This window comes from Ovis aries, chromosome 7 (assembly GCF_016772045.2).
Source record: "Ovis aries strain OAR_USU_Benz2616 breed Rambouillet chromosome 7, ARS-UI_Ramb_v3.0, whole genome shotgun sequence".
In the NCBI taxonomy this organism is placed as follows: domain Eukaryota; kingdom Metazoa; phylum Chordata; class Mammalia; order Artiodactyla; family Bovidae; genus Ovis; species Ovis aries.
This window is the reverse complement of record NC_056060.1, coordinates 100,164,731-100,192,229: the sequence shown is the minus strand read 5'-3', so window position 1 is coordinate 100,192,229 and position 27,499 is coordinate 100,164,731. Positions and strand designations below refer to the sequence as shown.

General features: G+C 60.0%; 1 protein-coding gene across 11 annotated transcripts in view; it reads left to right on the top strand.

The window, feature by feature from the left end:
• Positions 1 to 20,801, top strand: part of TTC7B (tetratricopeptide repeat domain 7B) — a 271,518-nt gene extending 250,717 nt beyond the window's left edge. For 7 of the 11 annotated variants that reach the window (XM_060418491.1, XM_060418490.1, XM_060418489.1 and 4 more), the window contains one exon: positions 19,704 to 20,801. In XM_060418491.1, coding sequence (XP_060274474.1) covers positions 19,704 to 20,281 — 578 coding nt within the window. In that variant the 3' untranslated portion in view covers positions 20,282 to 20,801. The remainder of the gene's footprint in view (positions 1 to 19,703) is intronic. The other 4 variants (XM_027972126.3, XM_027972129.3, XM_027972131.3 and 1 more) reach the window with 4 other exon arrangements.
• Positions 20,802 to 27,499: the final 6,698 nt, after the last annotated feature.

Here is a 27,499-nt window from a genome sequence, read left to right as displayed (position 1 = left end):
GGACAATGGGGAAAAGCGACCGCTGGGGGCCAGGGGTCGGGCGACCCACCGCGGGCACAGGGTGAAGGCCCGCCTGCCTGCCTTGGCTGGACAGCCCCTTGATGGTGGGTGGCAGGGCAGAAAGGACTCATCAGTGAGGCGGGGAGGGATTCCTGCTCACTGGAAAGACAGTTTGGGGATCACCATAATAAAGGGCCAGTCGAATAACAGAACAAGCTTTTTGTCTGGGCATCAAGTGTCCATAAGTGCTGGTTGACCTCTGTGGCTGGACTGAGGCGTGAGCTCCAGGCTAAGGTTCCAGGAGGAGCTGTCCCTGAGGGTTTCCTCCATGATCTTACATTTTCTTCTTTCTTCTTTTAAAAGTCTTTATTGAATTTGTTACAGTATTGCTTCTGCTTTATGTTTTTTGGGGGGGTTTGGCCCCAAGGCATCTGAGTGGGATCTTAGCCCCCCCAAGCTGGAATCAAACCCACATCCCCTACACTGGAAGGCCAAGTCCAACCACTGGACGTCCAGGGAAGTCCCCTGTCGTAGGCTTTCTGAAACATCGGAAGTCTGCAGTGACATCGAGCGTGAGAACTTTAGACATGGGTCACAGTTCTGTTTCAGGAGCACGTGAGTCGCAGAGGCTGGCAGAGAACGGCCATGCTGTTGCAAAAGTGGATTTTATTGCGAAATGCCCAGGGGCACGCCCTGTTGGTGGTGGGTCTGGACGGAGCACCTGAAATGCGAGGTTCTGCATGGTTACTACAGCTTAAGTTGTTTTCACGCCTCTACAGTTTGAGCCAGAAGCATCAAAACAAGGCTCACAACATCGCCCTGAAGTCGGAGCTTTCTTTTAACTGTCTAGAAGCTTACAGGCTTGATTGCTGAGGGAAAATGTTTCATCCCATTATGCATGACAAGCCAGAAGGATGGCAGGGAGAGTCTGAATCCAGGGAAGGTGGTGAGCTCCAGCTTGCTTGAGGCAGGCAGCTTGTGCTGCTAAATTATGAAACTCTGGTGTTTCTATTCCTCTCGCGCTTTTAAAGTGTTCATCTGTTTCATGAGGTTTGGGGGAAATTGCTTGTGTCTCATATTTCATTGTTTAGAAGCATGTTTTCCAATGGATAGCCCTGTTGGAGGAGAGAGGCAGCAGGAAGCTGGTGAATTTTTCAGGGTGATTCCAGAGATGGCCCTGCTGGCTCAGATGATAAAGAATCTGCCTGCAATGCGGGAGAACTAGGTTGGATGCCTGGGTGGGGAAGATCCCCTGGAGAAGGGAATGACAACCCACTCCAATATTCTTGCCTGGAGAATTCCATGGAGAGAGAAGCCTGGTGGGCTATAGTCCAAAGAGTCAAAAAGAGTCAGACATGACTGAGCGATTAACACTTTCACCAGAGATGGCAGCTGAGTCTGCGGATCTAATTTATCCATCAGGTTAGCAAGGGGGACCCGGGGCCCAGGGCACAGATGGACAGGGCAGGGCTACACATCTTTGCCTTGGAGAAACCCGTCTTAGAGAAGGGAGCTCTGATCCTGTTACTCTAGACAAGACCCAGGGACAATTAAGGTAATGGAGCAGAACGGAGATGTCCTTCCCCTTGCGAACGCTCGTCCTTAGAAACCGATCTCTTTCATCCAAAGTATCAGTTTCTCTCCTCACACAGGAGGCATGATTGGGAGGGAACAAAACTACCGCAGTCAAGTGAGAAGGCCGTCTCATCTATTCATTGTATTTCATTTACTTTCAGGATTTTAAAACTGCTTTTAAACATAAGGAGGATGATTGTTTGCTTTAAAGAAAGACTAATGAAATATTTAGAGGGCCACCCTTTCTGCGCGCCTGTGTGCTGTTGATAGCCTTCTTTGAAAAGCGTACAGACCTTCGTTTCTCTGCTGTCGTTCTTGGCCGTTTATCTGGGGCTCAGACTAACAGAGAGGAGGGTGCAGGGCTTCCTACCAGCTGCTCGTTCTCCAGCCAGCTCGGCTGCCGCCCTTTCATGGTACACATGGCCTCTTAGCAACTCTGACAGCTTCAGGCCCTTCTGAGAACTGGGAATCCTTGGCATGAACGTAACTTTCACCTCTGAAAAGAAATTTAAAACCTCATCCTCCACGTCTGATGTTTATTCTTGCAAGATGTGGTGAAATTGAGAATCTCTTTTTTACTGATGGGAAAGACACTGCGCTTGGTAACCTGCCCCAGGTCACATTTCAAGTTAGGAGCAGAGTCAGGACGGGAAGGTCAAGTCTGTTAAGGGTCTAGAGCTTAAATAGGACAGTGCAGCAGTCAAGAGCATGGCGCCAGGCCAGCCCACCTGGGTCCCTGCTTTGTCACTTCCCGACTGTGTGGCCAAGTCCCTTAGTCTTCCTGGGCCTCCATTTTCTCGGCTGTGGAATGGGGATAACAACAGTGGCTGCCTGGTGGTATGGTTTTGCGGGTTGAGTCCCACAGGCTCTCTAAGCACTAGCTCAGGTCCACCCACCCGTGGTGGAGGCCCTCTGTGTCTATTTGAGGGGAGTTCTTTTCCGGAGGAGCTGACCTCGGAAGTGGCTTTCCCCCTGAACCGAATTTCAGCAGCTAGGGGAGCTGAAGTAGGAAGGTATCATGGCACATGCTTGGCCAGAAGCGTGGTGCTCTCCTGTCCGAGTATTCCTTTCTGACTGCGGCTTTCGAGCCTTTTGCCCTGGTCATCGCGGCTGAAAGGGGTCAGGAAGCAGCAGAGGCCTCCGCTGGCCTGACCTGGCTCAGGCAGAGACAGAAGGCGTCACCTCTGCCCGAGCTCAGGGGTGGCCACGCCGGGCCAGACCGGACTGCTGTGGACGATGGCCCGTGGCCAGGCTACGCTGGGGCCTCGGCCTAGGGCAGAGGTGCACGGGCAGGAGGGACAGAGCCTCTCACGGAGCAGACTCGGGGTCACTGCCCAGGGGAGCCTTTCTTGGCCCTCGCCCACCCACCCTGGTGGGAGGTGTCGGCCCCTGGACCGCCCTCCCTGGAAGCACTGGTTGAACCGACGCGGAGCCGTCTGCTCCCTGGGGGCGGCATCCCGCCTGGCAGCGCAGTGGCTGCGTAGACTGGGGGGTGGCCGCCGGCCTGGGGGTGGGAGCGGGGAGAGGTGACCGTGCCCTTCACAGCTGTCCCCGCTCCCCTGTCGTGAGTGAAGGCCCGGCCCACACCCTGGGGCCGCTGCCGTGACTAGACTCAGCAGAGCCCGTGGGAACACGCTAGTCTCGCTTCGCCGGCTCCCTGCCCTCGTCCTCGGCGCGGGTCCCGTCGGCCACAAGGACAGGAAGTGACGTAGGGGGCGCCGTGGCGGCCTGGGCGGGGCTGAGTCACGGACTTCCGGCGGCTGGTCTCAGGAGGATGAGCCGGGCTCCGGGGGCTCCGGGTGTGCCGGCCTGGTGGGGGCCCTCAGGCCTGCCCCGGGGGCGGAATGCGAGAGAAGGCTGCCCCCGCAGCCCTCCGCTCCAGGGCTGGGATGGCGCAGGACAGCCCCCCTCACGCTCAGACCCTGTCCTGTCGTCTCCAGACACTCCTCCAGGCCAGACCTTGAACCCGTCTGGGGGCGTGGTGGCTGGGACCACAGCCAGCCAGGGCTCAGGACTGGAGTCGCGTGGCTTCGGTCCCCAGGAGCAGCGTCGCGGTGAGAGGCCCGGCCCAGGGCAGGCGTCTGCCGGGGCTTCGGGGTCTCTCAGTCCAGGCGGGCGCGGACCCGCGACCTCGCCCACAGGGGGCCTAGTTCCCCACCGGAGATCAGAACGGCAGCTCACAGAGTCCACCGTCCTTGGTCGGAGCCCTGCGCGCTCTCCTGTTCCCGGCCAAGCTCCGTGCCAAGCCCCAAGGCCCGACCCAGACACGGGTGCTGGGAGGCTCAGGTGGTCCCCGGGGCGGCGGTGGGGGGCGAGGAGGCAGCTGGCTGGCACGGCGGCACCAAGGGGCTGTGCTGATTCAGGCAGCGCCCCTCCCGCCGCGGAGCCTCTTCAGGGGCCGCTTCTCATCCACCTTCTTCCCTCGAGACCAGGGCCTCCCGGGGAATGCCCCCTGGAGACAGCCCAGCCCAGCAAGGAGCAGCCTCCCGCGCGCCCCGAGTGTCACTAAGCATCGTTTTCTGTCTGAAAACAGCGGACACCCAGACCTCACCGCCCCGGGCCGGGTGAACTCTCCTGTGGGTCACCCCTCCGTCCTCTCTCCCCAAGGACACTTCCTGGTCCCTTGATGGTGACTCAGCCCCTCCTACTGGCTCCCCCCATAGACCATGGGCCTGGTGTCCCGTCGGGCCGAGACCACCTCTGCTCTTGGTCCCAGACTCAGGGAGATTCTTCTTTCACCCCTGACCCCCACCCCAACCCAGTTGGAAGCAGCTTCCTTATTTCCACAGCACCGCGGTATCTTCCTCGCTCTCACAGCTGGCTCAGAGGGCGGCTCCTCTGGGGAAGGGAAGGGGAGACCACGTTGCCCTAACTGGGTTTGCAGAGTGCCTGCTTTGGGGCTTCCCGGGCGGTGCAGGTGGTAAAGAGCCTGCCTGCCAATGCCGGAGCCGCAAGAGACGCGGGTTCAATCCCTGGGTGGGGAAGATCCCCTGGAGGAGGAAGTGGGCACCCACTGCGATTTTCCTGCCTGGAGAATCCCATGGACAGAGGAGCCTGGCGGGCTGCAGTCCAGGGGGTCGCAGAGTCAGACAGGACTGAGCGCCCCAGCACACACCCGTCTCTGGGTGGGAGGCGACGGCAGTGGCAGAAGCGGAGAGCGGGTCTGCTGAAGCGGGTCGGGGGGCACCCAGCGGAGGGCGTGTGTGAGTGGGTGGGGAGGGTACTGGAAATGACCTAGGGGAAGAAGCAGGAATTGAACGGTGTTTATGGCGCCAGCTGCATCTTCACTTCCTTTGGAGCTGTGTCCTTAAGCTGAGAGCGTTTTCAGCTGGGCATTAGTGTCCTCAGTGGAGCGAAAGGCGTGTTCCCTGGGACTCTGGAACTTCTGCTGGGTGCCTGCATGACCCCTGTGTGGCTTGTGGCCTTGTTCTCGCCGCCCACCCACCCCCAGGCATCCTCCCAGCCCCGACGGCCTCATTCAGTGCAGACGTAGTCTCTGCAGACATTTTCTGCTTGATTATTGGGTCCTTCCTCCCACTGCAGCATTTTCTGGGTGCTGGCCAGGGCTCCGTGGCTTCAGGCCACCCCTGATTTCACTGAGGACTGAAGTCACAGACCCAGAAGCAGCGCAGACCCGGCGCAGGCTCTGAAATGCAAGCCATGCCACCAGGAGTTCCTGTGCAGCAACTTAAGGGAACAAAGAGAGAGAGTTCTGCGTTTCTGTTTCCCGTGCTGTGCCCTTGTTGTTCAGGCGCTCAGTCGTGTCCGACTCTTTGCGACCCCATGAGTCGCAGCACGCCAGGCCTCCCTGTTCATCACCGACTCCCGGAGTTTACCCAGACCCGTGTCCATCGAGTCGGTGATGCCATCCAGCCGTCTCATCCTCTGTCGCCCCCTTCTCCTCCTGCCCCCAGTCCCTCCCAGCATCAGCGTCTTTTGTTTATTTCTGTTTTCTGTTTTGTGCTCTTAGATGACTCATTATAAGCAGTGTGCTTCAGTGTCTCATTGCTAACGATGATCTAAAATCATTTCAGATCCGACGTACCCTACCCAAACCACTCATTCTTAGCAATTCTGCTCCAGTCTTCCGGGACGGCTTGGCATCTCGCTTCCACCACCTTCCCGCCTCGCCGCGGTCTTGCTCCCTAGCTGGGATTAGGAACTTGGTCCGGACTCGTCTCGTTTACCAGGGTCGTCCTGTGCTCGAGGCGCGGCCCCTAGTCCCCTCCTGGCTTCAGGCCTCCCCGGATCTCAGCCCTGCTGCTCTTTGGCTTCCTGAGCATCTTCCCCCATGGGGGCCGCCTCTGAACTCAGCCGGAGGGCGTGGCGAGGCGGCCCCCGTCTCCTCCCGGAGGCGTTTGGGGCCACCTGGGCTGGCAGCCCCAGCCTGTCTGACGCTTAAATTGCCCCCATCTTCCGCGGCTGGTCTCAGAGATGCCCCCTCACTAGTGTTTCTGGACTTTCTCTCTGGGCCGTGTCTTCCCTTGTGTGGTCTGAACCTTCTGACGGTCTGAACTTCAAACCCTTTAGCCCGAAGGTCTGGGGGGACCTCCCGCCAGAAGTTCCCGCAGGGTCTGCTTCTGGTTTTTCCTCACCAGTACGAAGGATGAGGGGCCAGAGTGGACGGGTGGCAGACGAAAGCCTTTGGACCTGGAGCTCCCCAGAGAGTGGAGGGCACTCTGGGGTTTAGAGCGCCCGTGGGACCCCTCATCTGAGCAGCTCCTTTTACAGAGGGGGACGCGGGGGCAGCCGGGGGTACAGCGCTGAGTGGCAGCTCCCACCCCCAGGAATCCTGACTCCATCGCTTCTGAAGATCTCACGCCCGTGGCACTAGTGAAAAAGGACCCACCTGCCAGTGCAGGAGACACGAGATGCGGGCTTGACCCCTGGTCGGGAAGATCCCCTGGAGGAGGGCGTGGCAGCCCACTCCAGTACTCTTGCCTGGAGAATCCCAGGGACAGAGGAGCGGGGCGGGCTGCAGTCCACGGGGTCACAAAGAGCATGACTGAGCGACTGAGCCCTTTCCTTATCTGTTAAATGGGATCCTAGCGCTTGCCTTCCTGAGCTGCAGTGGGCGTGAAATGGATCAGCTTTCTAACCTCCTGCACGGTGACCCTAGCCCCGGAGAACTCAGCCCCTTGTTCTGGTGGGAGGAGAGGAGTTTCTCACCACCTTCTAGGGGTTGAAGGGCGTGACCCTGTCTTTGTGTCAAGCAGCACCTGCTGTAGCTGCCTCCTTCCTCTTTGGCTCCCACCTGGGTGAAGCCTCCGTCTCTCCTGCCTCTCACCTCGCCCGGGGATGTCTCCCTGCTCGCAGCTGCCCGAGCCCTGGAAATGCCTAGATCCACGCGCTTCAGCTCTGGTTTGGGAGTCTGGGCATGTGCAGGAGTGTCTCTGGGTCCATCTTTGGCATCCCTTCTGTTGCCAAGGGGGTCGGGGGTAAGGGATTTTTAGTCCAGGCTTTGGTCTGCCACCCGTCCACTCTGGTGGACACCGATATCCTTGATGTCAGTGAAGAAAAACCAGAGGCAGGACCTGGGGGAAACTTCCAGCAGGATGTCCTCCCTAGGTCCTTGGGCTCATCGCTTAGAAGGAAGGGATGCCACACGCACCAGTGATAAAAGGCCAAGGATCGCCGGGTTTCCAGCCCTTGGGCTCTGGGAAGGTGGAGACTGGGAGCCTGCTCGGGGGCCGGGCCCTGCAGACCCTGCTCTTAGAGGCCTGCTGGCCAGGGAGCCACGCAGGCGCACAGGGCTGAGTGCTGGGTGAGGAGGCTGCCGGGGGCTCCCCGCGGCTTCGGCGGCCAGCTGGGGAGAGGCAGGACCGGAGTCTGAGGGCGCCGCCCACCCAGCTAGTCGTCAGGTGTGGGCCTCGGGCTTCAGGAAGCTCCGGGAGCTTTTCTGCCCCACGGCCCCTCTGGCTCGGTTCCTGGGACCCCAGCCCTGCCGCCCACGCCCCGGGTTGCTTGTCCCGGTCGCTCCTGCCGGCTGCTGGCGGTCACCAGGCCCCCTCTCATCCCGTCTGCACCCTCCCTCTCCTTCCTCAGCGGCTCGGGGTTTACAGAACACCTGTCTGTTAGGCACACCTCTGCAGGTACGGTTTCCTCCCACGCCTTTCAGAATGTCCCCGAGTCATCCGGAAGGCCTGTGCAGCGCCTGCGCCATGTCAGCACTGCCTCTAACTGCACCTAGACCCCTGCCATCTGACAGTGGACGTGGCCTTGGCTCTAGGGAGAAACGCGCTCCGTCTCTTCTCCTTGTCTCCTGGAGACCTGAGTCTCTTGCAGGCGTCAGCCTCCCCGGGGAGGGCAGGGACCCCAGCTGATGACCAGAGGGCCTATTTCTGCAAGGAAGCTTGGACACACAGGCACTGAGCCTGGGGCCCGGCCTCGCCAGGAGGTCTTTCTTGAAGAGACCCGTGATTGAAATGCCAACTGACGTCCTTTCAGACGAAGCAGAAACTGCCTGCCTGGCCCTGCGGGGGAGCCTGTGGGTACCAGGCTGTGTCCTTCCTCATAAACAGAAGCATGAAGCAGGCCTGTGGCGGAAAGCAGCCCTCCCCTTAGGGACCAGAGTCCCCACAGGTTCCCTCTGATCCCCCATGTTGGGGCCACAGGCATCCGGACAGACGCAGGAGGCTGGAACCAAAGTGCCAGCAAGCCGTCCCCGCGGGGATCTCTCAGAACAAACCAGAAGCAAAGCCTGCTTCTTCCTGGAACAAACATGCGGTTTTTCCAGGCCTGTCAAAACCAGGCAGGTCAGTGGGTTATAGCTGGCTCTCTAATTAGAGCTCCCACACGCTGTTAGATGTCTCTACCTGCCCCCAGCTGTCTCACCCGGAGGGGACGGATCAGCCTCTGCCTCTGGGACGGTTGACGCTGCAAACCCCGTTTCTCCTGCTGACTCTGCCCCCTCCCCCGGCGCCCACCACGGCTACAGCAGGGGGCAGCCCAGCTCACAGGGACTGCCGGCGTTAGGGGGCCAGGCTCAGGAGGCCGGCTGCCCAGGGAGCCTTTGGAGGCTGAAGGGGAGGAGACAGAGGCCCGGGGGCGTTCCAAGGGCATTTCACTGATACCCTCAGCTTGCCCGGGGCTTCCCCAGGGGCTCAGCAGTGAAGAACCCACCTGCAGCAGGAGGCACAAGTTCGATCCCCAGGTCAGGAAGATCCCCTGGAGGAGGGCATGGCAACCACTCCAGTGTTCTTGCCTGGAGAGTCCCATGAACAGAGGAGCCTGGGGGCTATGGTCCATGGGGTCACAAAGAGTCGGACACGACTGAGTGACTTAACGTAAGCTTTGTGGAGTCACATCGCCTGACGAGGGGAAAAGACAGGCCGCTTCTCCCCTTCCACCCTCAGCCCTGGAGACAGCAGCATCCTGGGCTAACCCGTCCCAGCCCTGCAGAGACATCCCGTGAACTCAGCCCTGGAGGGGTGTTCACACCACAGAAGGTGGTGAACGCTGTGAGCGGGGCGTTTTCCTTCTGGAGGCCAGTCTGCTGCACACCGTGGCCTGGGGTCAGATGGCTTAGCATGGAGGGAGGCAGGGGACAGGGGAGCAGGGGGCATCCGCGAGGCAGAGCTCCAAGGGGTGGGCGGGCGTGCTTGTGGAGTGATGCGGTGGGGTCACCTGGCCCCTCTGCGTGGAGACGGCCCGCAGGGAAGGCTCGGGGGGACACGCGGCGCCATCCGGGGCGTGGGGATGGGAGCTGAGGTGGTGGGCGGCGCTCACGTTCTAGCCCTGCCATCCACTGGCCACTCCTGCGACCCTGGACGGCAGCGTGGCCTCCGTCCTGCAGACATGAGTCCCGTTCTCATGAGGCCGCCAGGGGCGCTCCCGCCTGGCGGCTGTTAGGATTCCGCCCCTTCCTTTGGCTCCAGGAAGCAGCTAAGAGAACCGTCTAACGTGCGCAGGCCCCGGGGCCTGGCAAGGTGGATGTTGGGTGTCCCGGGGCCCTGCCTTCTGGGAGACAGGGAGGGCTCCCTTCTCAGCAAAGCCCCCCAGACAGCGAGCAGGGGTCCCCGAGTGGCTGCAGGGGCTGAGCGCATACCCCCGCTCTTTGGCAGTGCAGCTGGGGGTAGATGCCCCTGCCTGTGAGTGGCCGCCCCCGGGACCAGTGCCTTCCCTGAGTCCACACGCGCGTCCCGTGGCCTGACCACAGGCGCCGTTTGCAGCGGCTGCCCCTGACCCCTCTGACTCCCTCCCTCCATCCAGGCGACCCATCCAGCCTCAGGGTCCACTGGGGAGCTCCCCACAGGGGCTCGTGGCCTGCAGACTTCACGGCGCTGGCATCGAAGTCCATGGAAGGGCAGCTGCCAGCATCGCAGTCCAGCCCCGAAGGACATGTCCCTGCCCTTCCCTGGGAACGGGGAGCGTTGAGGAAGTGACGCTGGCTCCTCTCTGGGGCAGTCAGCGTGAGGGCGAGGAGGCCAGGCCGTCCGTCCCACGGGCTCTGCAGCCCCGAGGAGCCGAGCCAGCCCCAAGGGCAGGGCAGGGTCCCGCGTCCCAGCAAACGGGTGGCGGGACATTCAGCTCACCCCCGGACCTCCACCTGCCTTCCTGCCCGGACTCTGTGTGCTGACTCCTCCTGTTATTTGCGGAAAGAGAATTTTCCAGGCTTTATCGATTCCTGTTCTCCCTTCGTCAGAAAGCGTCTTATCACTCCTGTTTGTTCCTGTGTAAAAGTGGAAAAATAGTTCATGCCCAGCGCTTGGCGGGGATGCGGCAGCCACTGGCCAAGATGACCGCGTCCCCAACAGGTAGGGGATCGCCGCCCTCGGGGGGGCCTTGGCCAGGGGCTCGGGGGGGCCTCGGCCAGTGGCCCTGCGGGACTGCCCGGAAATCCCCGGGCCCTGTGGGTCCATCGTGAGACTCCGACAGAGCCTGCAGGGCCTGGCCTGGAGGTCCCACATGCCCCACCGCGCCCTCCTTGCCCCGCCGCTCCCAGACATGTGTGCATGGTGCCCGCCCTCCTCGGGGAGCGGGTGACACCCACGCCCAGCACCGACGTGTCCTGACCGCCTTTCGGACAAGCAGCGTTTACCGAGCGCCCACTGGGTCCCAGGGCACACAGGTCCCGGGGGACTGAGACGGGCGTCCCCAGGGTCTCCCAGACTCAGAGAGAGACCCCCTCTCTCCCACCCACGCTGGGCCTCGCGGTGGAAGGGGCCACGCCGTGGAAGGGGCCACGCCTCCAGGGCCGCTCTCCCGTTTGTGTCCGTCTTACTGCTGGAGGGCCCCCCACCCACGAGGGCCTCCCCCTAGGAGGACCGCCCCCCCCTCAGGCAGCCCTTCCCAGCCCCCTTCCTGGCCCTCCGTGGGCACTCTGCCCTGCTGAAGGCGGGAGAGAGGCCGCCTTGCCGTTGTTTCTGCTTGTTTCTCCAATTAAAGTTTAAGCCCTGAAAGAACAGATATGCACCAGATATGTAGCTCAATTCAGTCAGAACAGTCGCTCAGTCGTGTCTGACTCTTTGCAACCCCACAGGCTGCAGCACGCTAAGCCTCCCTGTCCATCACCAACTCACAGAGCTAACCCATCATGTCCATCCAGTCGGTGATGCCATCCAGCCATCTCATCCTCTGTCATCCCCTTCTCCTCCTGCCTTCAATCTTTCCCAGCATCAGGATCTTTTCAAATGAGTCAGTTCTTCCCATCAGGTGGCCAAAGTATTGGAATTTCAGCTTTATCATCAGTCCTTCCAATGAACACCTAGGACTGGTCTCCTTTAGGATGGACTGGTTTGATCTCCTTGCAGTCCAAGGGACTCTCAAGAATCTTCTCCAACACTACAGTTCAAAAGCATCAATTCTTTGGTGCTCAGCTTTCTTTATAGTCCAACGCTCACATCCATACATGACTACTGGAAAACCATAGCTTTGACAAGATGGACCTTTGTTGGCAAAGTAATGTCTCTGCTTTTTAATATGCTGTCTAGGTTGGTCATAGCTTTTCTTCCAAGGAGCAAGCATCTTTGAATTTCATGGCTGCAGTCACCATCTACAGTGATTTTGGAGCCCAATAAAAGAAAGTCTGTCTCTGTTTCCACTGTTTCCCCATCTATTTGCCATGAAGTTTTGGGACTGGATGCCATGGTCTTCGTTTCTGAATGTTGAGCTTTGCCAGCTGTTTCCCTCCCCTCCTTCACTTTAGGGGTTCTTCTTCGCTGGTATGTAGCTGATGCTCCAAAAAATACTTGTTGGGTGGAAAATTTGACCAAAGCCTCGAATTTTCATCTGCAGATCACCTCCTCCACCCCTTCATTTGCTAGGTCAGGAAAGAGGCTAGCGAGAAGGTTCTACATAAGCTGGACAGTTGGTGGTGGACGGCAGAGCTGGCCTGAGAGGACCTGCTCTCCACCACTGTGATGCTTCCCGGCCCAGGGGAGGCCAGGGCTCCTCGCTGGAAATGACAGGACAGGCTTTTGCTTTCATTGTGTTGGTGATAAATGTTCAGACCCAAGTGTAGTGATGCTTCAAAGGTGTGACCTCCCACCCCACCGAGGACAAGTTGGGATGGGGGTCTGATGGGGGTTGTCAGGGCTGTTGGGAAGGGGTCCTGGCCCGGGACCACAGGCTGGGGCTGGGGTCTCTGGGGCCCCGCGCCTCGGCTTCTCCAGGAAGCCTATGAGCTCAGCCGCACAGTGTGTCTTAGTCACCATGCCAACGCTCACGACCCCATGGGCTGCAGCCCGCCAGGTGCCTCCGTCCGTGGGATTCTCCAGGGCAGAGTACTGGAGCGGGCTGCCATGTCCTCCTCCAGGGGCTCTTCCTGACCCAGGGATCGAACCCAGGTCTCCTGCACTGCAGGCCGGTTCTTTACCAGCTGAGCCACCAGGGTGGCCCCAGCAATGTCGTGTTCCCGTGTGAACGTCTCCCTGACCACAGAGAACCCCCACTCCGCTGGCTGGGACTCTGGGGCCAGGTCTCCCCCACCATCCCCACCCCACCAGCCGCTGGGGGGAGCCAGCTGGCTTCCTGGGCTGCTGTGCCCCCCCGGGGGTCCTGGGGCCTCGGGGGGAGGCCGGGCCTGGGGTGCACCCCGGGGGCGGGGCACCACCTTCCCAAAGACACACGGGCGCGCCTCCCTCGGGGGGTGATTAGCACCAACTTTCCACCGCGGGCACCTCGTGGGGAAGCGCTGACTTCCAGGCCGCCCTGAGCTGTTGCTCCTTCTGACTTGTTGTTGGAGAAGGCAGATAAAAATAAAGAAATAAGCCAACCTGGGAGACGTTTAAATAAGTCAGCGGGAGTCTCTTGGCCATTAGAGTGGAAAAGTGAGAGCGTGGAGAGCTGGCGGGGGCGCTGAGGTCCTGCCGGGTGCCATGGTGCTCTCCTGAGGGCTGGTGGAGACTCGAGGTCCTTCTCGCTGGCAACAACAGGGCACACGATTGCAATGGCAGATCGAGGGCAGCGAGTCTGGAGGTGGGCCGGGATGTTACTGAGAGCTTTCTTGGCCTCAGAGTGAGGAAAACACCCAGCATCCCCAGGTGTTCTGGGGACCCCAGGACCACCCCTACCGCCCGCCTTCGCCCCCCGCCAGCCCCCCACCCCAGCCTGAGCTGCACAGTCCGCCCCGAGCTGCCTTCTCGAGGATGTCCCTTGATAGCGCGTGGGGCCGGCCAGATCTGACATTTAATTAGGTTGGTGCCTCACGCTGAGCTTTGGCAATGTTGATGTTGGTGTTTCTGAGCGTGAGCTCATTGAATTTACGAGTCCTGTCTCAGGCTGCAGCTGATGGTGGAAATCGCCTGCCTGCACCCAGGATTTCCCATCACCTGGCCAGCCCAGCCTCTGGGGAGCCCCCCAGCCTCTGGGGGTCCTGCCACTCTCTGGGGGTACCCCCTCGGCTTCTGAGGGTCCCACCATCCTCTGGGGGTCCCGCCACCCTCTGGGGGGTCCCACCTGGCTTCTGAGGGTCCCACCAGCCTCTGGGGGTCCCGTCACCCTCTGGGGGTCCCACCCAGCTGGCTTCTGAGGGTCCCGCCATCCTCTGGGGGTCCCGCCCAGCTTCTGAGGGTCCCACCAGCCTCTGGGGGTCCTGCCACCCTCTGAGGGTCCTGCCACCCTCTGGGGGTCCCACCTGGCTTCTGAGGGTCCCGCCATCCTCTGGGGGTCCCGCCACCCTCTGGGGGTCCCGCCACCCTCTGGGGGTCCCGCCCAGCTTCTGAGGGTCCCGCCATCCTCTGGGGGTCTCTCCCGGGCTCTGAGGGTCCCGCCGGCTGCAGTGCGGGACACCCAGACCTCGGGAGGCAGATAGTAATTCAAGCCCCGGGACTTGGGGGTGGAGGCAGCCCTGGGGGTGAAGAGACGCAGCAGCCGCCTCTACGCTGGTTTTCAGGGAGGAAGCCGCCGCCTCCGCATCTTCCTAGCGGAAGTCAGAGAGGCGCTCCGACCTCCTGACGGAGAGGTGGCGTCACGTCTCTATCGCTCTGGAAACTTCGCACCACGAAGGGCGCGTCCACAGGGCTCGGGACAGCCGGGTTGCAGCGGGGGCTGGCGAGGCCGGCGAGGGCTGCGGGCACCGGTGCGGCGCTTCTGCCGGCAAAGCTTACGGGTGGGAGGGCTGTTGGGAGGCCGGCCGGTGGGGCCAGGCTTACGTGCAGGAAGGGAGCTGGGCCCCCCGCCCCGCCGCACCTCCCTCCGCCGCCGTCCCCTTATCCGTCTCTCCATCCGTCCAGCAGACGCTCCGCGAGGCCCTCGGGGGTGCTGGGCCGCGCCGGGTGCCGCACAGGCAGAGGCGAATCGGAGGCTCCCTGATCTGACCGGGCGCCGCCGAGAGGGCGCAGGGGCGGCAGGGGCGGGCCGTCGGCCGCGGGCGCCCGGGAGCCCCTGCCCCGCGGTCGCTCAGAATCACGGCGTCGGCCACCGGACCGTTCAGCGAAGGCCTCCGTCACTGAGCCCTCGCAGGCCTCATGCAGGCCTCGCTGCCCTCCCGTGTCTCGGTCCTTGTCCCCATGTTTCAGGCAGAGCCCCTGGGACCCGAGCAAGCTGCTCGAGTCCGTGGTGGAGCTGAGCTCGCGGGGAGCCCGGGGCCCGTGCTCCGACGTGCCTCCGCCCTCTCGCGCTCCACAGGCTCCGCTGCCCCTGGTGGGTCCCCCCAGCTCAGGAGCCCCCAGAAGCGGTGCCGCAGGGCGGGTGTCCCGATCAGGGACCCAGTGCACCCCCAAGCGAAGCGCTGGCTTGGCACTTGGGCAGAGCCCCGCGGTGATGTCTAAAGTCTCCAAGAGGCAGGACTTCTTCCCTGGGGGCCCGTCGTTAGGACTGCGCTTGCTTCCAACGCAGGGGGCACCGTTGCAATCCCTGGTCGGGGTACAAAGATCCCACAGGCCTCGAGGTGCAGCCAAAAAAAAGGAAAAATAAGTACATTTTTTTAATTAAAAAAAAAATCTCCAAGGGGCTTTTGTCCTGGGCGTGGACAGAGACGCTCCCCAGAGCCAGGGCCCCTGCACGGCGCCCTGGCCAGCAGCCAGGGGCTCCATCCCTGGGCAGCAGTCTCCACACGCACATAAAAGCCGTGAGTGAGGAAGACACTGATTGTCCTCAAACCCGCCAAGTGCCTTTTGTCTCCTTTGAAAGAACAGGTTTAATTTAATCCCCCACTTCCAGTGTGGTGCCTCACCAAGGTCTTCTTTGTACAAAACATCTGATTATAATAATTGCAAGCTTAGCAAGCTGTGTTCATTTGCGTCTGAAGAGAGGGACTGAGAGTCACCTCCTGGGGGGGGGGGGCTCCTGTCTACTCAGGAGGCCGGCCCCAGTGGGCCCTCATCTCCGGTGGCCCCCGGAATCGGCAGGGCTGGCAGAGGCACAGGCCGTTAGCACGCCTTCCCTCAGAGGAGGAGTGCGGGGCTAGCGTTGGGGCCGCAGCAACCACATCTCAGCTCCGCCACTTTACCCCAGCAGAGGCGTCTCGGGCAGGAGCCGGCCTTGTGGCCCCGACGTGCAGACAGCAGAGGTGAGGCGCAGTCTTGCCGGTGGCTGAGGCAGAGCCCAGGGCCAGGCACACAGCTCGGTCACGCTGGGGTTGTCACCATGCCCCCAGCTTTGAGGGCAGGACGGCTTCTTGCCCACATTTGTGTCCCCAGTGCGTGGCTGGGGTTTGCGCACTCAGTGAGTTTGTGTGGGAGCAGGGGGGAGGGCTTGCTTGCTAAGGTAATGAAACATGTCAGTCATCAAGTTCTCGGCTCCTGCTGGGCCGAGGGCTGGAGGCGGGACCTAAATGCCAGTGCGCCAGTCAGTCAGTTCAGTCGCTCAGTCGTGTCTCTTTGCGACCCCCTGGACCACAGCACGCCAGGCCTCCCTGTCCATCACCAACTCCCGGAGTTCACTCAGACTCATGTCCATTGAGTCCATGATGCCATCCAACCATCTCATCCTCCGTCGTCCCCTTCTCCTCCTGCCTTCAATCTTTCCCAGCATCAGGGTGTTTTCAGATGAGTCAGTTCTTTGCATTAGGTGGCCAAAGTATTGGAAGTTTCAGCTTTAGCATCAGTCCTTCCAATGAACACACCCAAGACGGATTTCCTTTATTATTGACTGGTTGGATCTCCTTGCAGTCCAAGGGACTCAAGAGTCTTCCCCAGCACCGCAGTTCAAAAGCATCAATTCTTCGGTGCTCAGCTTGCTTTATGGTCCAACTCTCACATGCATACATGACTACTGGAGAAACTATAGCTTTGACTAGACGGACCTTTGTTAGCAAAGTAATGTGTCTGCTTTTTTAATATGCCACTGGGTAGAGCTACCTAAGGGCTTCCCAGGGAGCGCCAGTGGTAAAGAACCCGCCTGCCGGCGCAGAAGCCACGAGAGATGTGGGTTCGATCCCTGGGTCAGAAAGATCCCCTGGAGGAGGGCCTGGCAAGCCACTGCAGCATCCTTGCCTGGAGAATCCCATGGACAAAGGAGCCTGGCAGGCTACAGTCCATGGGGTTGCAAAGAGTCAGACAGGACTGAAGTGACTTAGTGCGCACACACACACACACGCGCGCACACACACAGTGCTGCCTAAGGGGATGGTGTGGCCTGTACTTTGGGATTGTCAAGGCTTCAGGCAGATGGACTAGAGCTCCAGCAAGAGGGCCGGATGGGACTGACCAAGGTTGGGGAGGTGGAGAAGGGGTGGGCGCTGCGTCCTGCAGAAATACCTGGGATGATGGATCAGCCTGAATGAGCCAAGAGGCCTGTTCTGGGAAAAGCGGGGCCTGGCTGGGGGTGAGCACAGCAGAGTGCCAGCCTCAGAGGTGAGGCCTTGATCTTCGGAGGAGAGAGGAAGCAGGACCTGAAGAATGAAGGGGGCATCAGGGAATGGGCATATGGAAGCCCCTCACAATGCAGAGGGGCTCCGGAGGTACACCGGTCCCAACGGCCAGACGTGTCCAGGTGCCAGCCCACCTCTGACCAGCCTGCCAGCAACGCTGGCTCCTGGCACTGACTCAGCCCCCGGCCGGAGCTTGCTCTGGTTGCCCTCACTCTGCCTGATTTCTGAGCCACCCTTGGCTCACTGGGGGACTGGGGAGAGGCCGATGTTTCATTCCCTTGCCAAGCATGAGCTGGCAGCCCCTGGCAAGTCTGTGGTGCCTCCCCACGCTGCCCCGGCTTTCGGAATTAATTCCACTAAACAGATTGCTCAGGAAGCTTCAAGGTCATCTGGAAATGGGAGCCTGTTCTTACATTAGAAATATAAGTCCAGGGATGGGCTGGAAATTCCCAAGCCGGTAAGAAGCCTAGAGAATCACAAGGCCCTTAGCTGGCCAGCCCTGAGGACAGCAGGTCAGATTAGCCCATGGCTGGTTCCTGCAGGCATTTTGGGAGGGGTGCCCTTGCCCCTGCCCTGTGCCCCTGGAGCCCCCAAGGTCCAGCAGCTGCCACTTTCGAAACAAAATTCCTGGCTAGGGGGCTGGTGTCCTTGCCCACACTCCAGCAGGGTGGGGTCAGAGCGCTGCTGCTGGGAGCAGTCACCTCCAGCCCCCGCTGGACCAAGGTCCCGGTGCTCCTGAGTCTCAGCTCCCAGATCTGCTTTCTGACTAACAGGACCCCCAGGCCTTCGGCATCTGCAGCCACCCTGAGCCTCAAGATGACCGCCAGCCTGTGGCCCCCAGAGAAAGGCAAGCAGCCCCCCGGGTCATTGAGCGAATACGCAGGATGCTCCCGAACAGCATAGAGACGGGAGAAAGGCTGTGCCCTGGAGGGGAGCCACCCATCACAGCTGCGGGAAGGAGGGGTTGGGAGGGACCCACTGGAGGGACCCTGAGCACAGGGCACCCTTCTGCTCAGATGGAGCTGGGCTGGTGCCCGGGGGCCGGTCTCTAAAGTGCCAGCGGCGGCGGCGAGCGCAGAAAGGCTGAGGTGGGAGGACGGGAGCGGGCCTCAGGCCAGCCGCCCAGCCCCACCCTCCTGGGCCCCGTGACCTCGGGCGAGACCCTGGGCCTTTCTGAGCCTGTCTGCTCAGGCGTGTCCAACCTCTGCGACCCCACAGCCGTAGCCCACCAGGCTCCTCAGTCAGGGGATTCTCCGGGCAAGAATACTGGAGTTGGTAGCCTTTCCCTTCTCCGGGGATCTTCTCAACCCAGGGCTCAAACCCAGGTCTCCCGCACTGCAGGCGGACTCTTTACTGTCTGAGTCCCCAGGGAGGCCCCTGTGACTTCATTAGATATGATGATGTTGCTAAGAAACCAAACACACGCTATTCTTGCAGTTTTCCCCTCCGAGAGGGGGCCTGACCCTGGGCTTTCCATCCTCTGCCTGGGGAGGACAGCCTCCCTCCGCCCGAGCCCTCCTGCTCCTCCTCCTCACTCAGGAACCTGCCCCGCCAGGACCGAGGCATGCTCGTTGCTGAGGCCGCGGGTGTCCCAGCCATCACCTTCTGACCACAGGCTCCCGGGTCAGCCTCATTGCCCCGAGTCAGGTGCTCAGAGGGGCCAACGGCTCTGGGCGGTCAGGGTGCTCTCTGGTCCTGAGAACTACCCAGGCCACAGCCCTCGGGGCCTGGCCGCTGCCTGCCGAGGGCGCCCCTACCCGCTCCAGGAGCTCATCTCAGAGGCGGGAGCCCCCTGGAGTGGGGGCTCAGGGCGCTGGCGGCTGTAGCTCGGCCGCAGCCAACCCTCGGGCAGCACAGCCCGGCTCTGCCCTTGGCCCCTGGTGAGGTGCAGCCTTGAGGAAACCGGGGCGGCCTCAGCCCCGCCACACGCGAGGCTCGGAGAGAACGTGCAGGCCTGAGGTCTGCAGACCCGGAGGCCAGGTCACGTTCTGGGCAGGAAGACGAGGCTTTGTAAAGTTGTCAGCTTCTCCCTGCTCTGAGAGCGACCACGCACAGCCAGAGGGACTCACAGTAACCCTGAAGCTCGTCTGAAGTAGCGCAGGCCAGGATGGCCGGTAACACCCGGAAAGCGGACAGCAGCGAGGAGGGCTCCGCACCCCCGCCCGCGCCCCATTCAGCCCCGAGACGCAGTGAGGCCACCCCGATGGCCTGGTGCCAACGCGAAGGTCGGGGCTGTTGTTCAGTCGCTTGAGACTGGGAAGCCTGGGGGTCTCCCCGCGAGGGAATCCTTGAGTAAATGAGAGTCTGTCAGATGAAATACACACACACCAGTTGTGGAGACCCACAACCTGGAAACACAATTAGGATGGGATATCTGGGGACCAGCACGCACGCTCTGATTAAAACTGAAGTGACAGCTGTGGGGGGCGCCGAGCCCGGAGGGGACAGTGAGACCGGGGTGCAGCCAGGGTGGGGGCTGTGAGCAGCTGACATTTCTGTTCTGTTTGCTGTGACTTTTCTTGAGGTTAAGAAAAGTAAAAGATGGCAAACGGCCCCTCTGTCCGGCGGGTGTCAGCCGTGACCCATGCGTCAGCACAGACAGACCGTGGCCGTTCCGCGTGGTGCATTCTCGGTGAACCTTTTGAAATGACATTTTTTGTTGCTTTCACAAATGGCGGAATGCCGGTGACTTCGTTCGGTGCATGGTTTGAGTGATCCTTCTGACTCCCACCCTGAGCGCAGGAAGAGCTTGAATTTCCACTGTGCCCGGCCCGGTGGAGACACCTGCCTGCCTCCGAGGAACATGCCGAAGCCCAGGGGCAGCTCGGAGTCCCGAGCGTCGTCTGTCTGACTGTCTGTCTGTCTGTCTCTGCAGGCCCTGATCCTCCACCAGCTGGGCCGCTACAGTCTGGCCGAGAAGATCCTGCGGGACGCGGTGCAGGTGAACTCCACGGCCCACGAGGTCTGGAACGGCCTGGGCGAGGTCCTGCAGGCTCAGGGCAACGACGCGGCGGCCACCGAGTGCTTCCTGACGGCCCTGGAGCTGGAGGCCAGCAGCCCCGCGGTGCCCTTCACCGTCATCCCGCGCGCGCTCTGAGCCGCCCCGCCCTGCCCTTCCCGTCACCCCCCGCGCCCTGCCCTTCCCGTCACCCCCCGCGCCCTGCCCTTCCCGTCACGCCCCGCGCCCTGCCCTTCCCGTCACGCCCCGCGCCCTGCCCTTCCCGTCATGCCCCGTGCGCTCTGAGCGGCCCGGCCTCCCGCCGCTCGGGCACACGGCTGCCTGCTGCGCGAGGCCCCGGAAGAGTGTGCGACCCACCGCCGTGGACTCAGCCAGCCCACCCCCAGTCACCGCCCTCCACGTGCATTTCTGTTGCCGCTCCCGCCAGCCCGATGATAGTTCTCAAACCTACTGACGTGGTTCAAATGGATTACGTGCCATATTTTGTTAGTTGACATCCGAGTTTTAAGTAACATGATTATGGAATTAATCCGCAAATGTAGAAGAATGTATTCAAAGTTAAAATTCAGTGGCAGAGCAGATTATTTTTATCAGAGCTGTAAAGAAAACTATTCTCTCCCCCCCCCCCCCATCACCACTCCTGCTCTATCCTTGGCCCGGAAACCAAATGTGAATTCTCTGTTTCCCACCTCAGTAACTAGTCCAAGCCAGGACACCAGCTGACAATTTCTTGGTTTTGTTGTCAATAATTGTACCATGTGATAAATTACTGTCCTCACTTAGAACAAAGCCTGAGTCCAAGAATATTTATATTTTGCCAATATATGCCTGTTACAAGAGAAGGAAATATGAGTTATTTAAGTTTAACTTTTTTATGTGAATTCAGAGTTTATTTATCGATGGAAATATGTACAAAGAAGCTTCAAATGGAATATTTACCGACATTCCTTATAAATTACAGACACTTGGCTAAATGGAAAGATGATGTTAATAATAAAATGGTTTTTAAATGGACCCACAGCTTGTGTTTTTTCATGAAAATCCACAGACCACAGAGAGCCTAAGACTCAGCTCATAGAATAGGGAGCTTTTGGTGTCTGGGGGCTGCCCTGGACACGTCAGCCCTTGGAATGAGGAGGTCTGGGCCTCATGTTAGTGGGGCAATTCTCCTTTCCCGTGTTGCCTGAAATTGGAGCTTGTGACTCAGGCCTGGCCAGTCACCATCTAGCTGTTCCCTTCAACAGACGATCAGGGGTGAGCATGTGACCTGAAGTGGTCCAGTTAGGATGGGAGCTGCAAGGAAAGGCTGTCCCTCTCCCACTGGACTTGAACCTGAGCTGCAAGGCTGTAACAACAGCAGCCGCCTTGCCACCATGAGGAGAGGGCGTATGAGGGGGTTGGAGCAGAACGCGAAGCTGAAGGCTCCACCCAACAGATTGGACAGTGAAGAGTAGACACCAAGAACCAGAGAGAAGTTGAGAAGGCCTCCCTAATCCCCCAGAGCTGATTGGCTGAGCATCAGTGTGGTGGCCCCACATTGCCGGGAGCACCCTGAAGCCTTGAGAGCCCCTGCCTAAGCTGGGCATGACCTCCCTGACTCACTGAGCAGGCTGGTAAGGGTGCAGCTAATGTCTGGGGAGAGACTGCAGGCAAAAGCTCCCTGTGGGCAGGGCAGGTAGGCATCCCAATCTCAGCACTGCCACTGCAGGCAGCCTCCCATGGGTGGTCATAGTCATGGGACTTGCAGTGTGAGGCAGTGGCAAGAAACGGTGCCCAGTGGGGCAGTGGGTAGCCCTGGCTAGAGGGTGAGCGCCCAGCCTGAGATCCTGTGCAGAACTGTGGTGGCAGACCCCTCCCCAGCTCAGGACTGAGAAGGCAGGAGACCAGGCCCACCCCCCGAGGATAACGGTCCACTTTCCATACCAGCCACTCTCTCCCAGGCCAGCTCCGTGCCAGGACTTAACCTTGGAAAATCCTGTGCACACCAGACCGTGCTGATGGTTCCTGCCTGCCTGTCCAGCATCGTCCCCTCCAGAGCATCCCACCTCTCAGGAGAGCCCAGTCTCCATCCACATGGCTCAAGGGTGAACTCTAAGGTCCAGTCTTTTCATCCAGAACCATAGAGCCTTATACTTTAGTGATGGTAAGATGGGCTCAGTAAAGGACAGGAATGGTCTGGACCTGACAGAAGCAGAAGATATTAAGAAGAGGTGGCGAGAATACACGGAAGAACTGTACAGACAAGATCTTCACGACCCAGATATCACGATGGTGTGATCACTCACCTAGAGCCAGACATCCTGGAATGTGAAGTCAAGTGGGTCTCAGGAAGCATCACTACCAACAAAGCTAGTGGAGGTGATGAAATTCCATTTGAGCTATTTCAAGTCCTAAAAGATGATGCTGTGAAAGTGCTGCACTCAATATGCCAGCAAATTTGGAAAACTCAGCAGTGGCCACAGGACTGGAAAAGGTCAGTTTTCATTCCAATTCCAAAGAAAGGCAATGCCAAAGAATGCTCAAACTACCGCACAATTGCACTCAGCTCACACACTAGTAAAGTAATGCTCAAAATTCTCCAAGCTAGGCTTCAGCAATACGTGAACCATGAACTTCCAGATGTTCAAGCTGGTTTTAGAAAAGGCAGAGATCAAATTGCCAACATCCGCTGGATCATCAAAAAACCAAGAGAGTTCCAGAAAAACATTTATTTCTGCTTTATTGACTATGCCAAAGCCTTTGACTGTGTGGATCACAAGAAACTGTGGAAAATTCTGAAAGAGATGGGAATACCAGATCACCTGACCTGCCTCTTGAGAAAACTGTATGCAGGTCAGGAAGAAGCAGTTAGAACTGGACATGGAACAACAGACTGGTTTCAAATAGGAAAAGGAGTACATCAAGGCTGTATATTGTCACCGTGTTTATTTAACTTATATGCAGAGTACATCATGAGAAACGCTGGAGTGGAAGAAGCACAAACTGGAATCAAGATTGCTGGGAGGAATATCAATAACCTCAGATATGGAGATGACACCACCCTTATGGCAGAAAGTGAAGAGGAACTAAAAAGCCTCTTGAAGAAAGTGAAAGAGGAGAATGAAAAAGTTGGCTTAAAGCTCAACATTCAGAAAATGAAGATCACGGCATCTGGTCCCATCACTTCATAGGAAATAGATAAGGAAACTGTGGAAACAGTGAGAGACTTTATTTTTGGGGGCTCCAAAATCACTGCAGATGGTGATTCCAGCCATGAAATTTAAAGTTATGACCAACCTAGACAGCATATTATAAAGCAGAGACATTACCTTACTGACAAAGGTCCATCTAGTCAAGGCTATGGTTTTTCCAGTGGTCATGTATGGATGTGAGAGTTGTACTGTAAGGAAAGCTGAGTGCTGAAGAATTGATGCTTTTGAACTGTGGTGTTGGAGAAGACTCTTGAGAGTCCCTTGGACTGCAAGGAGATCCAACCAGCCCATCCTAAAGGAGATCAGTCCTGGGTGTTCTTTGGAAGGACTGACGCCGAAGCTGAAACTCCAATACTTTGGCCACCTGATCTGAAGAGCTGACTCATTTCAAAAGACTCTGATGCTGGGAGGGATTGGGGGCAGGAGGAGAAGGGGATGACAGAGGATGAGATGGTTGGATGGCATCACTGACCCAATAGACATAGGTTTGGGTGAACTCCGGGAGTTGGTGATGGACAGGGAGGCCTGGCGTGCTGTGGTTCATGGGGTCAAAAAGAGTTGGACATGACTGAGTGCCTGAAATGGACTGAACTGAACTGAACTGGGTTTGGATGCTTGGTCCAAGCTTAGTCAATGGAAGGCCCCTCTAGGACTTGTGTTACAGAAATGTTAGGAAAAAGCTTCTTTTTCTGTTGGGTTTGACATCCTGTTGAGATGCCAGCTTGGGCCTGCTGGTAGCGATTTGGTGGCATGGAATGGCCTGCCTGGAATTGATGCCAGCTCGGAGCCAACGGTGGGGCAGTAGAGAGACTCCAGGTCATCACTGAGAACTAAAGCCCCAGAGCTTTCCATCCTGGGGACCAGTACGCTGTCTGTTTCACTTAGAGCCAGCAGTGTAGGTTTCCATCACTTGTGCTTGAATGGGGCCTGAGAAGCATGGGGAAGTATCGCCAGACTCGTCACTCTCCACGTGGGAACTCCTAACTGCCTCTCCTTGTCCTTAACCCCACCCGCCCCCTCTGCCTTCTACCGTTCAGGAAATCCTGTCATTTCTCCGCAAATCCCATCTGAGGCGTCTCCACCTCTCCCAGCACCATGACCCAGCCCCCACGCGCTGTGGTGTTTCCCTGCTTCTACCTCAAGCCCTGTGATCCACTCGCTCACAGCCTTGAAAATGAAAGCCTCTCAGCCGCGTCCAACTCTCTGGGACCCCGTGGACTCTACTGTCCCTGGAATTCTCCAGGCCAGAACACTGGCGTGGGCAGCGTTTCCCTTCTCCAGGACCTTCCCAACCCAGGATGGAACCCAGGTCTCCTGCGTTGCAGGCGGATTCTTCACCAGCTGAGCCCCCAGGGAGGCCCTCTGACAGCCCCGAGGACCCTCTATTCTTTTTTCAGTCTGTCTGCAGCAGGTCTGAGTGGTGGCACGGCGGCTCTTGCGGCACGTAGGGTCTTTTTAGCTGCTGCATTCAGGCTAAAATGCGGCATGCGAGTGAGTGGAGGATGAGCCAAGCCAGGCCTGAGTCACGCGCCCCCAACCCCAAACGACATGGGGAGAGCCGGGCAAGGTGGACCCCACCCTGAAGCCAGGCTGGGACCTCCTAGCGCCAGAGGAGACTGGAGACTCAGAGGCCAACTGAAGACCCAGTTTTCAGGAGGAAAGGGTGGCTGGTTGGCTGTGTTCGTGCCCATCGTTCCAGTAGGGCACATCTAGGAAGTGACCCTTGGGTTTGCCCCACAGACATCAGCAACGATCCGGGCAAGAGTTATACTGTGGGTTGCCGTGTGTGTGTGTGTGTGTGTGTGTGTGTGTGTGTGTGTGTGCTCCCAGCTATGGATTGACTTGAGTGTGTGTGTTCCCAGCTATGTCTGACTCTTTGCGACCCCATGGACTGTAATCCACCAGGCTCCTCTGTTCATGGGATTCTCCAGGCGAGAACACTGGAGTGGGTTGCCATTTCCTCCTCCAGGGATCTTCCCGACCCGGGGATCAAACCCACATCTCTGGCATCTCCTGCATTGGCAGGCGGGTCCTTTCCTACTGAGCCCCCTGGGAAGCCCCCAATTGAATTGTGCGCCCTCCCAAATGCATTTGTTGAAGCCCTAACCCCCAGTGTGTGTATTTGGAGATGGCTCCTCCAAGGAAGTAATTAAGGTTAAATCAGGTCAGAAAGAAGGGCCCCTGACCCAGTAGGGTTAGTGGCCCCATAAGGAGAGACACAGAGAGCTCACACACGGCTGAGGCTACCGGCAGGGAGCCAGCAGGAGGCCTCTCGCCAGGCCTCTCGCCGAAGCTGTCCGTCTCCTGACGGTTGTCCAGCCTTCAGAGCTGCGAGAAAGAGCAATTCTGCTCTTACAGCCACCCAGGCTGTGGTTAGGTTTGTTGTGGCAGCCCTGGCTGAGGCGAGCTGTTTGGGCAGAGAGCAGGGAAGGCCAAGTTGGCGGGGCGTCAAGAGCGGAGGGAGGCCTGCAGCTCATTGCAGAGCGAGGGGGCCGCGGGCCGCGGCCGTTCCTGAGAAGGCACCCACCGCGTGTCGGCAGAGAGGCCTGCTGACCAGGCTGGAGCCAGGGCCGTCGGGGCCGCGGTTCCTACAGTCCCAGCACCGGGCCCTGAGGCCAGGGCTCAGCATCCCCCTTGAGCTGGAGGGGACAGGGCAGGGGGGCCGGCGGGGGGCAGAGTGAGGGGCGGCGAGGCCTTCCTTCAAGGGGAGGACCTCGGGGCTGGCTCACTGTCCGGCCGCGGAGGGCGTGGGCTCAGGGCCACCCAGTGGGAGGGGAGACCTCCGCCCCCGGCCCTTCCCTGCCTGCAGGGGAGACTAGGGGCTGTGTGAGCCCCCGACTCCTCCGCACGGTCCCCCGAGCTCCTCAGGGGTCATGCAGTCATCCCAGGGTGGCCCGTCCCTTTGCCCCCAGGAGGTCCTGCCCCGCTCTCTGGAGATCAGCCCTCACGCTGTCGGCTCCGGGCACCTGGGGCAGACTCTCACCCTCTCTGCAGCCTGGCCAGGCCCCACGGCCCACCCCAGCTCCCCCAGCCCAGCGGACACCAGCTGAGGGGGCGGCAAGACTGCCCCGTCCCTGCCTCCCCCCACCCCCGCCTCCCCCTCATCCCTGTCTCTCCTCCCACCAGGAACCCCCTCTCTGCACAGCCCCCCGTCCTACCCTGCCGGACTCCTCCCTGCCCGCCCCCGCCCCAGCAGGGGGCACTGGCCGCATTGGGAACGGCCACTGGCCGCTCAGCCCTCACCTGCTCCTCTCTGGAAGCGCCCAACGCCCTGGGCCACAGTTCCTGAGCCCGTGAGGTCCTGTCTGGGTTCAGACGACCTGCTGGGTCGGGGGACCCCAGTCTCCTGCCAAGTGGACAGACAGACGGCTGCTCCCCGGAGATGGATGCTCAGCACGGCCACCGCCCCCGCTGCCAGCCTTCCCCCCGCTTGCGGTCAGCTCATTCCTGCCGCCCCCACCCTGCCACGGCTGGATGGGACCGGGAAGGGCCGGCCGCCAGCATCTGGGGCAGGCGGGGGTGCCTCGGGGGTCTCTGGGGCCACACCCCGGGGACCCGTCCCAGCTCTGTGCCTGCCTGGGGCGACCCGAGTCACCAGCCCTCTGAGCCCAGGGCCCCCGCTCAGCTTGCCCTTCCAGCTGGGGAGTGGGTCAGCAGGCAACCTTGGGGACCCGGGGGCCAGGCCCCTAGAGGCTCGGGCCAGCATGGAGCCAGCCACAGGGAGGGCTGCCTGGCTGATGGGACACCGTGCGCCCGTCTGCTGGCACCAGGAGCCCCAGCCGGCCGCCCCTGCCTCCTCGGTCTCCAGCTGGTCAGGACAATAGGGCTTCCTGGTGACCCCAGGGCGGCGGGTCTCACAGGTCTGGCTGGAGTGCCAGCCCCACCCTTCACATCACCCCAGGGGAAGGGCCTGCAGGGCCTGTCTCACGTGAGGTGCCACTCGGCCTCCCAGGCCGTGAGCTGTACCGTAACCCCGAGGAAGCATGCTGCCTGGGCGAGGGGGGCCAGGCTGAGGGACGGGGGCTCCGTCCCTGCCTCCTCACAGGACTGTCTGCAGCCAGAGGAAGGCTCACGGCCTCCCCTCTCCGCCCGAGGAGGCTGGCGGCTTGGGCTGGGCCCCCTGCCCACAGGGCCGCCCTAGCGCCACCGCTGATGCCCCGCCTTTGCCGCCCAGATCCTGTGTCTGTGGCAGCCCGAGGCAGGCCCGTGTCCATGGCCTCGGGCTCTGGGGTTGGAATCTGGCCCTGGACTCCCACTCCCCAAAGAACCTTGCAGGGAGGGGTCCCTGCTTCTGAGTCTCAGTTTTCTCATCGTCAAATGGGCAGGACAAGGCCACTGCAAAGATCTCGGGTGTGTGCAGAAGCAGCCCTGCTCTCGGCAGACACATGCGCCCCGTCGTCGATGCCATTTAACACGCCTGTCGGCTCCAGTGGGTTTCTCTTCCCTCCCCAGGCCGCACCCCAAGGCCGCGGCCGGAAGGAGGGCATTCCAGACGGAGCTTCACCCCAGCTCTGCTGACCC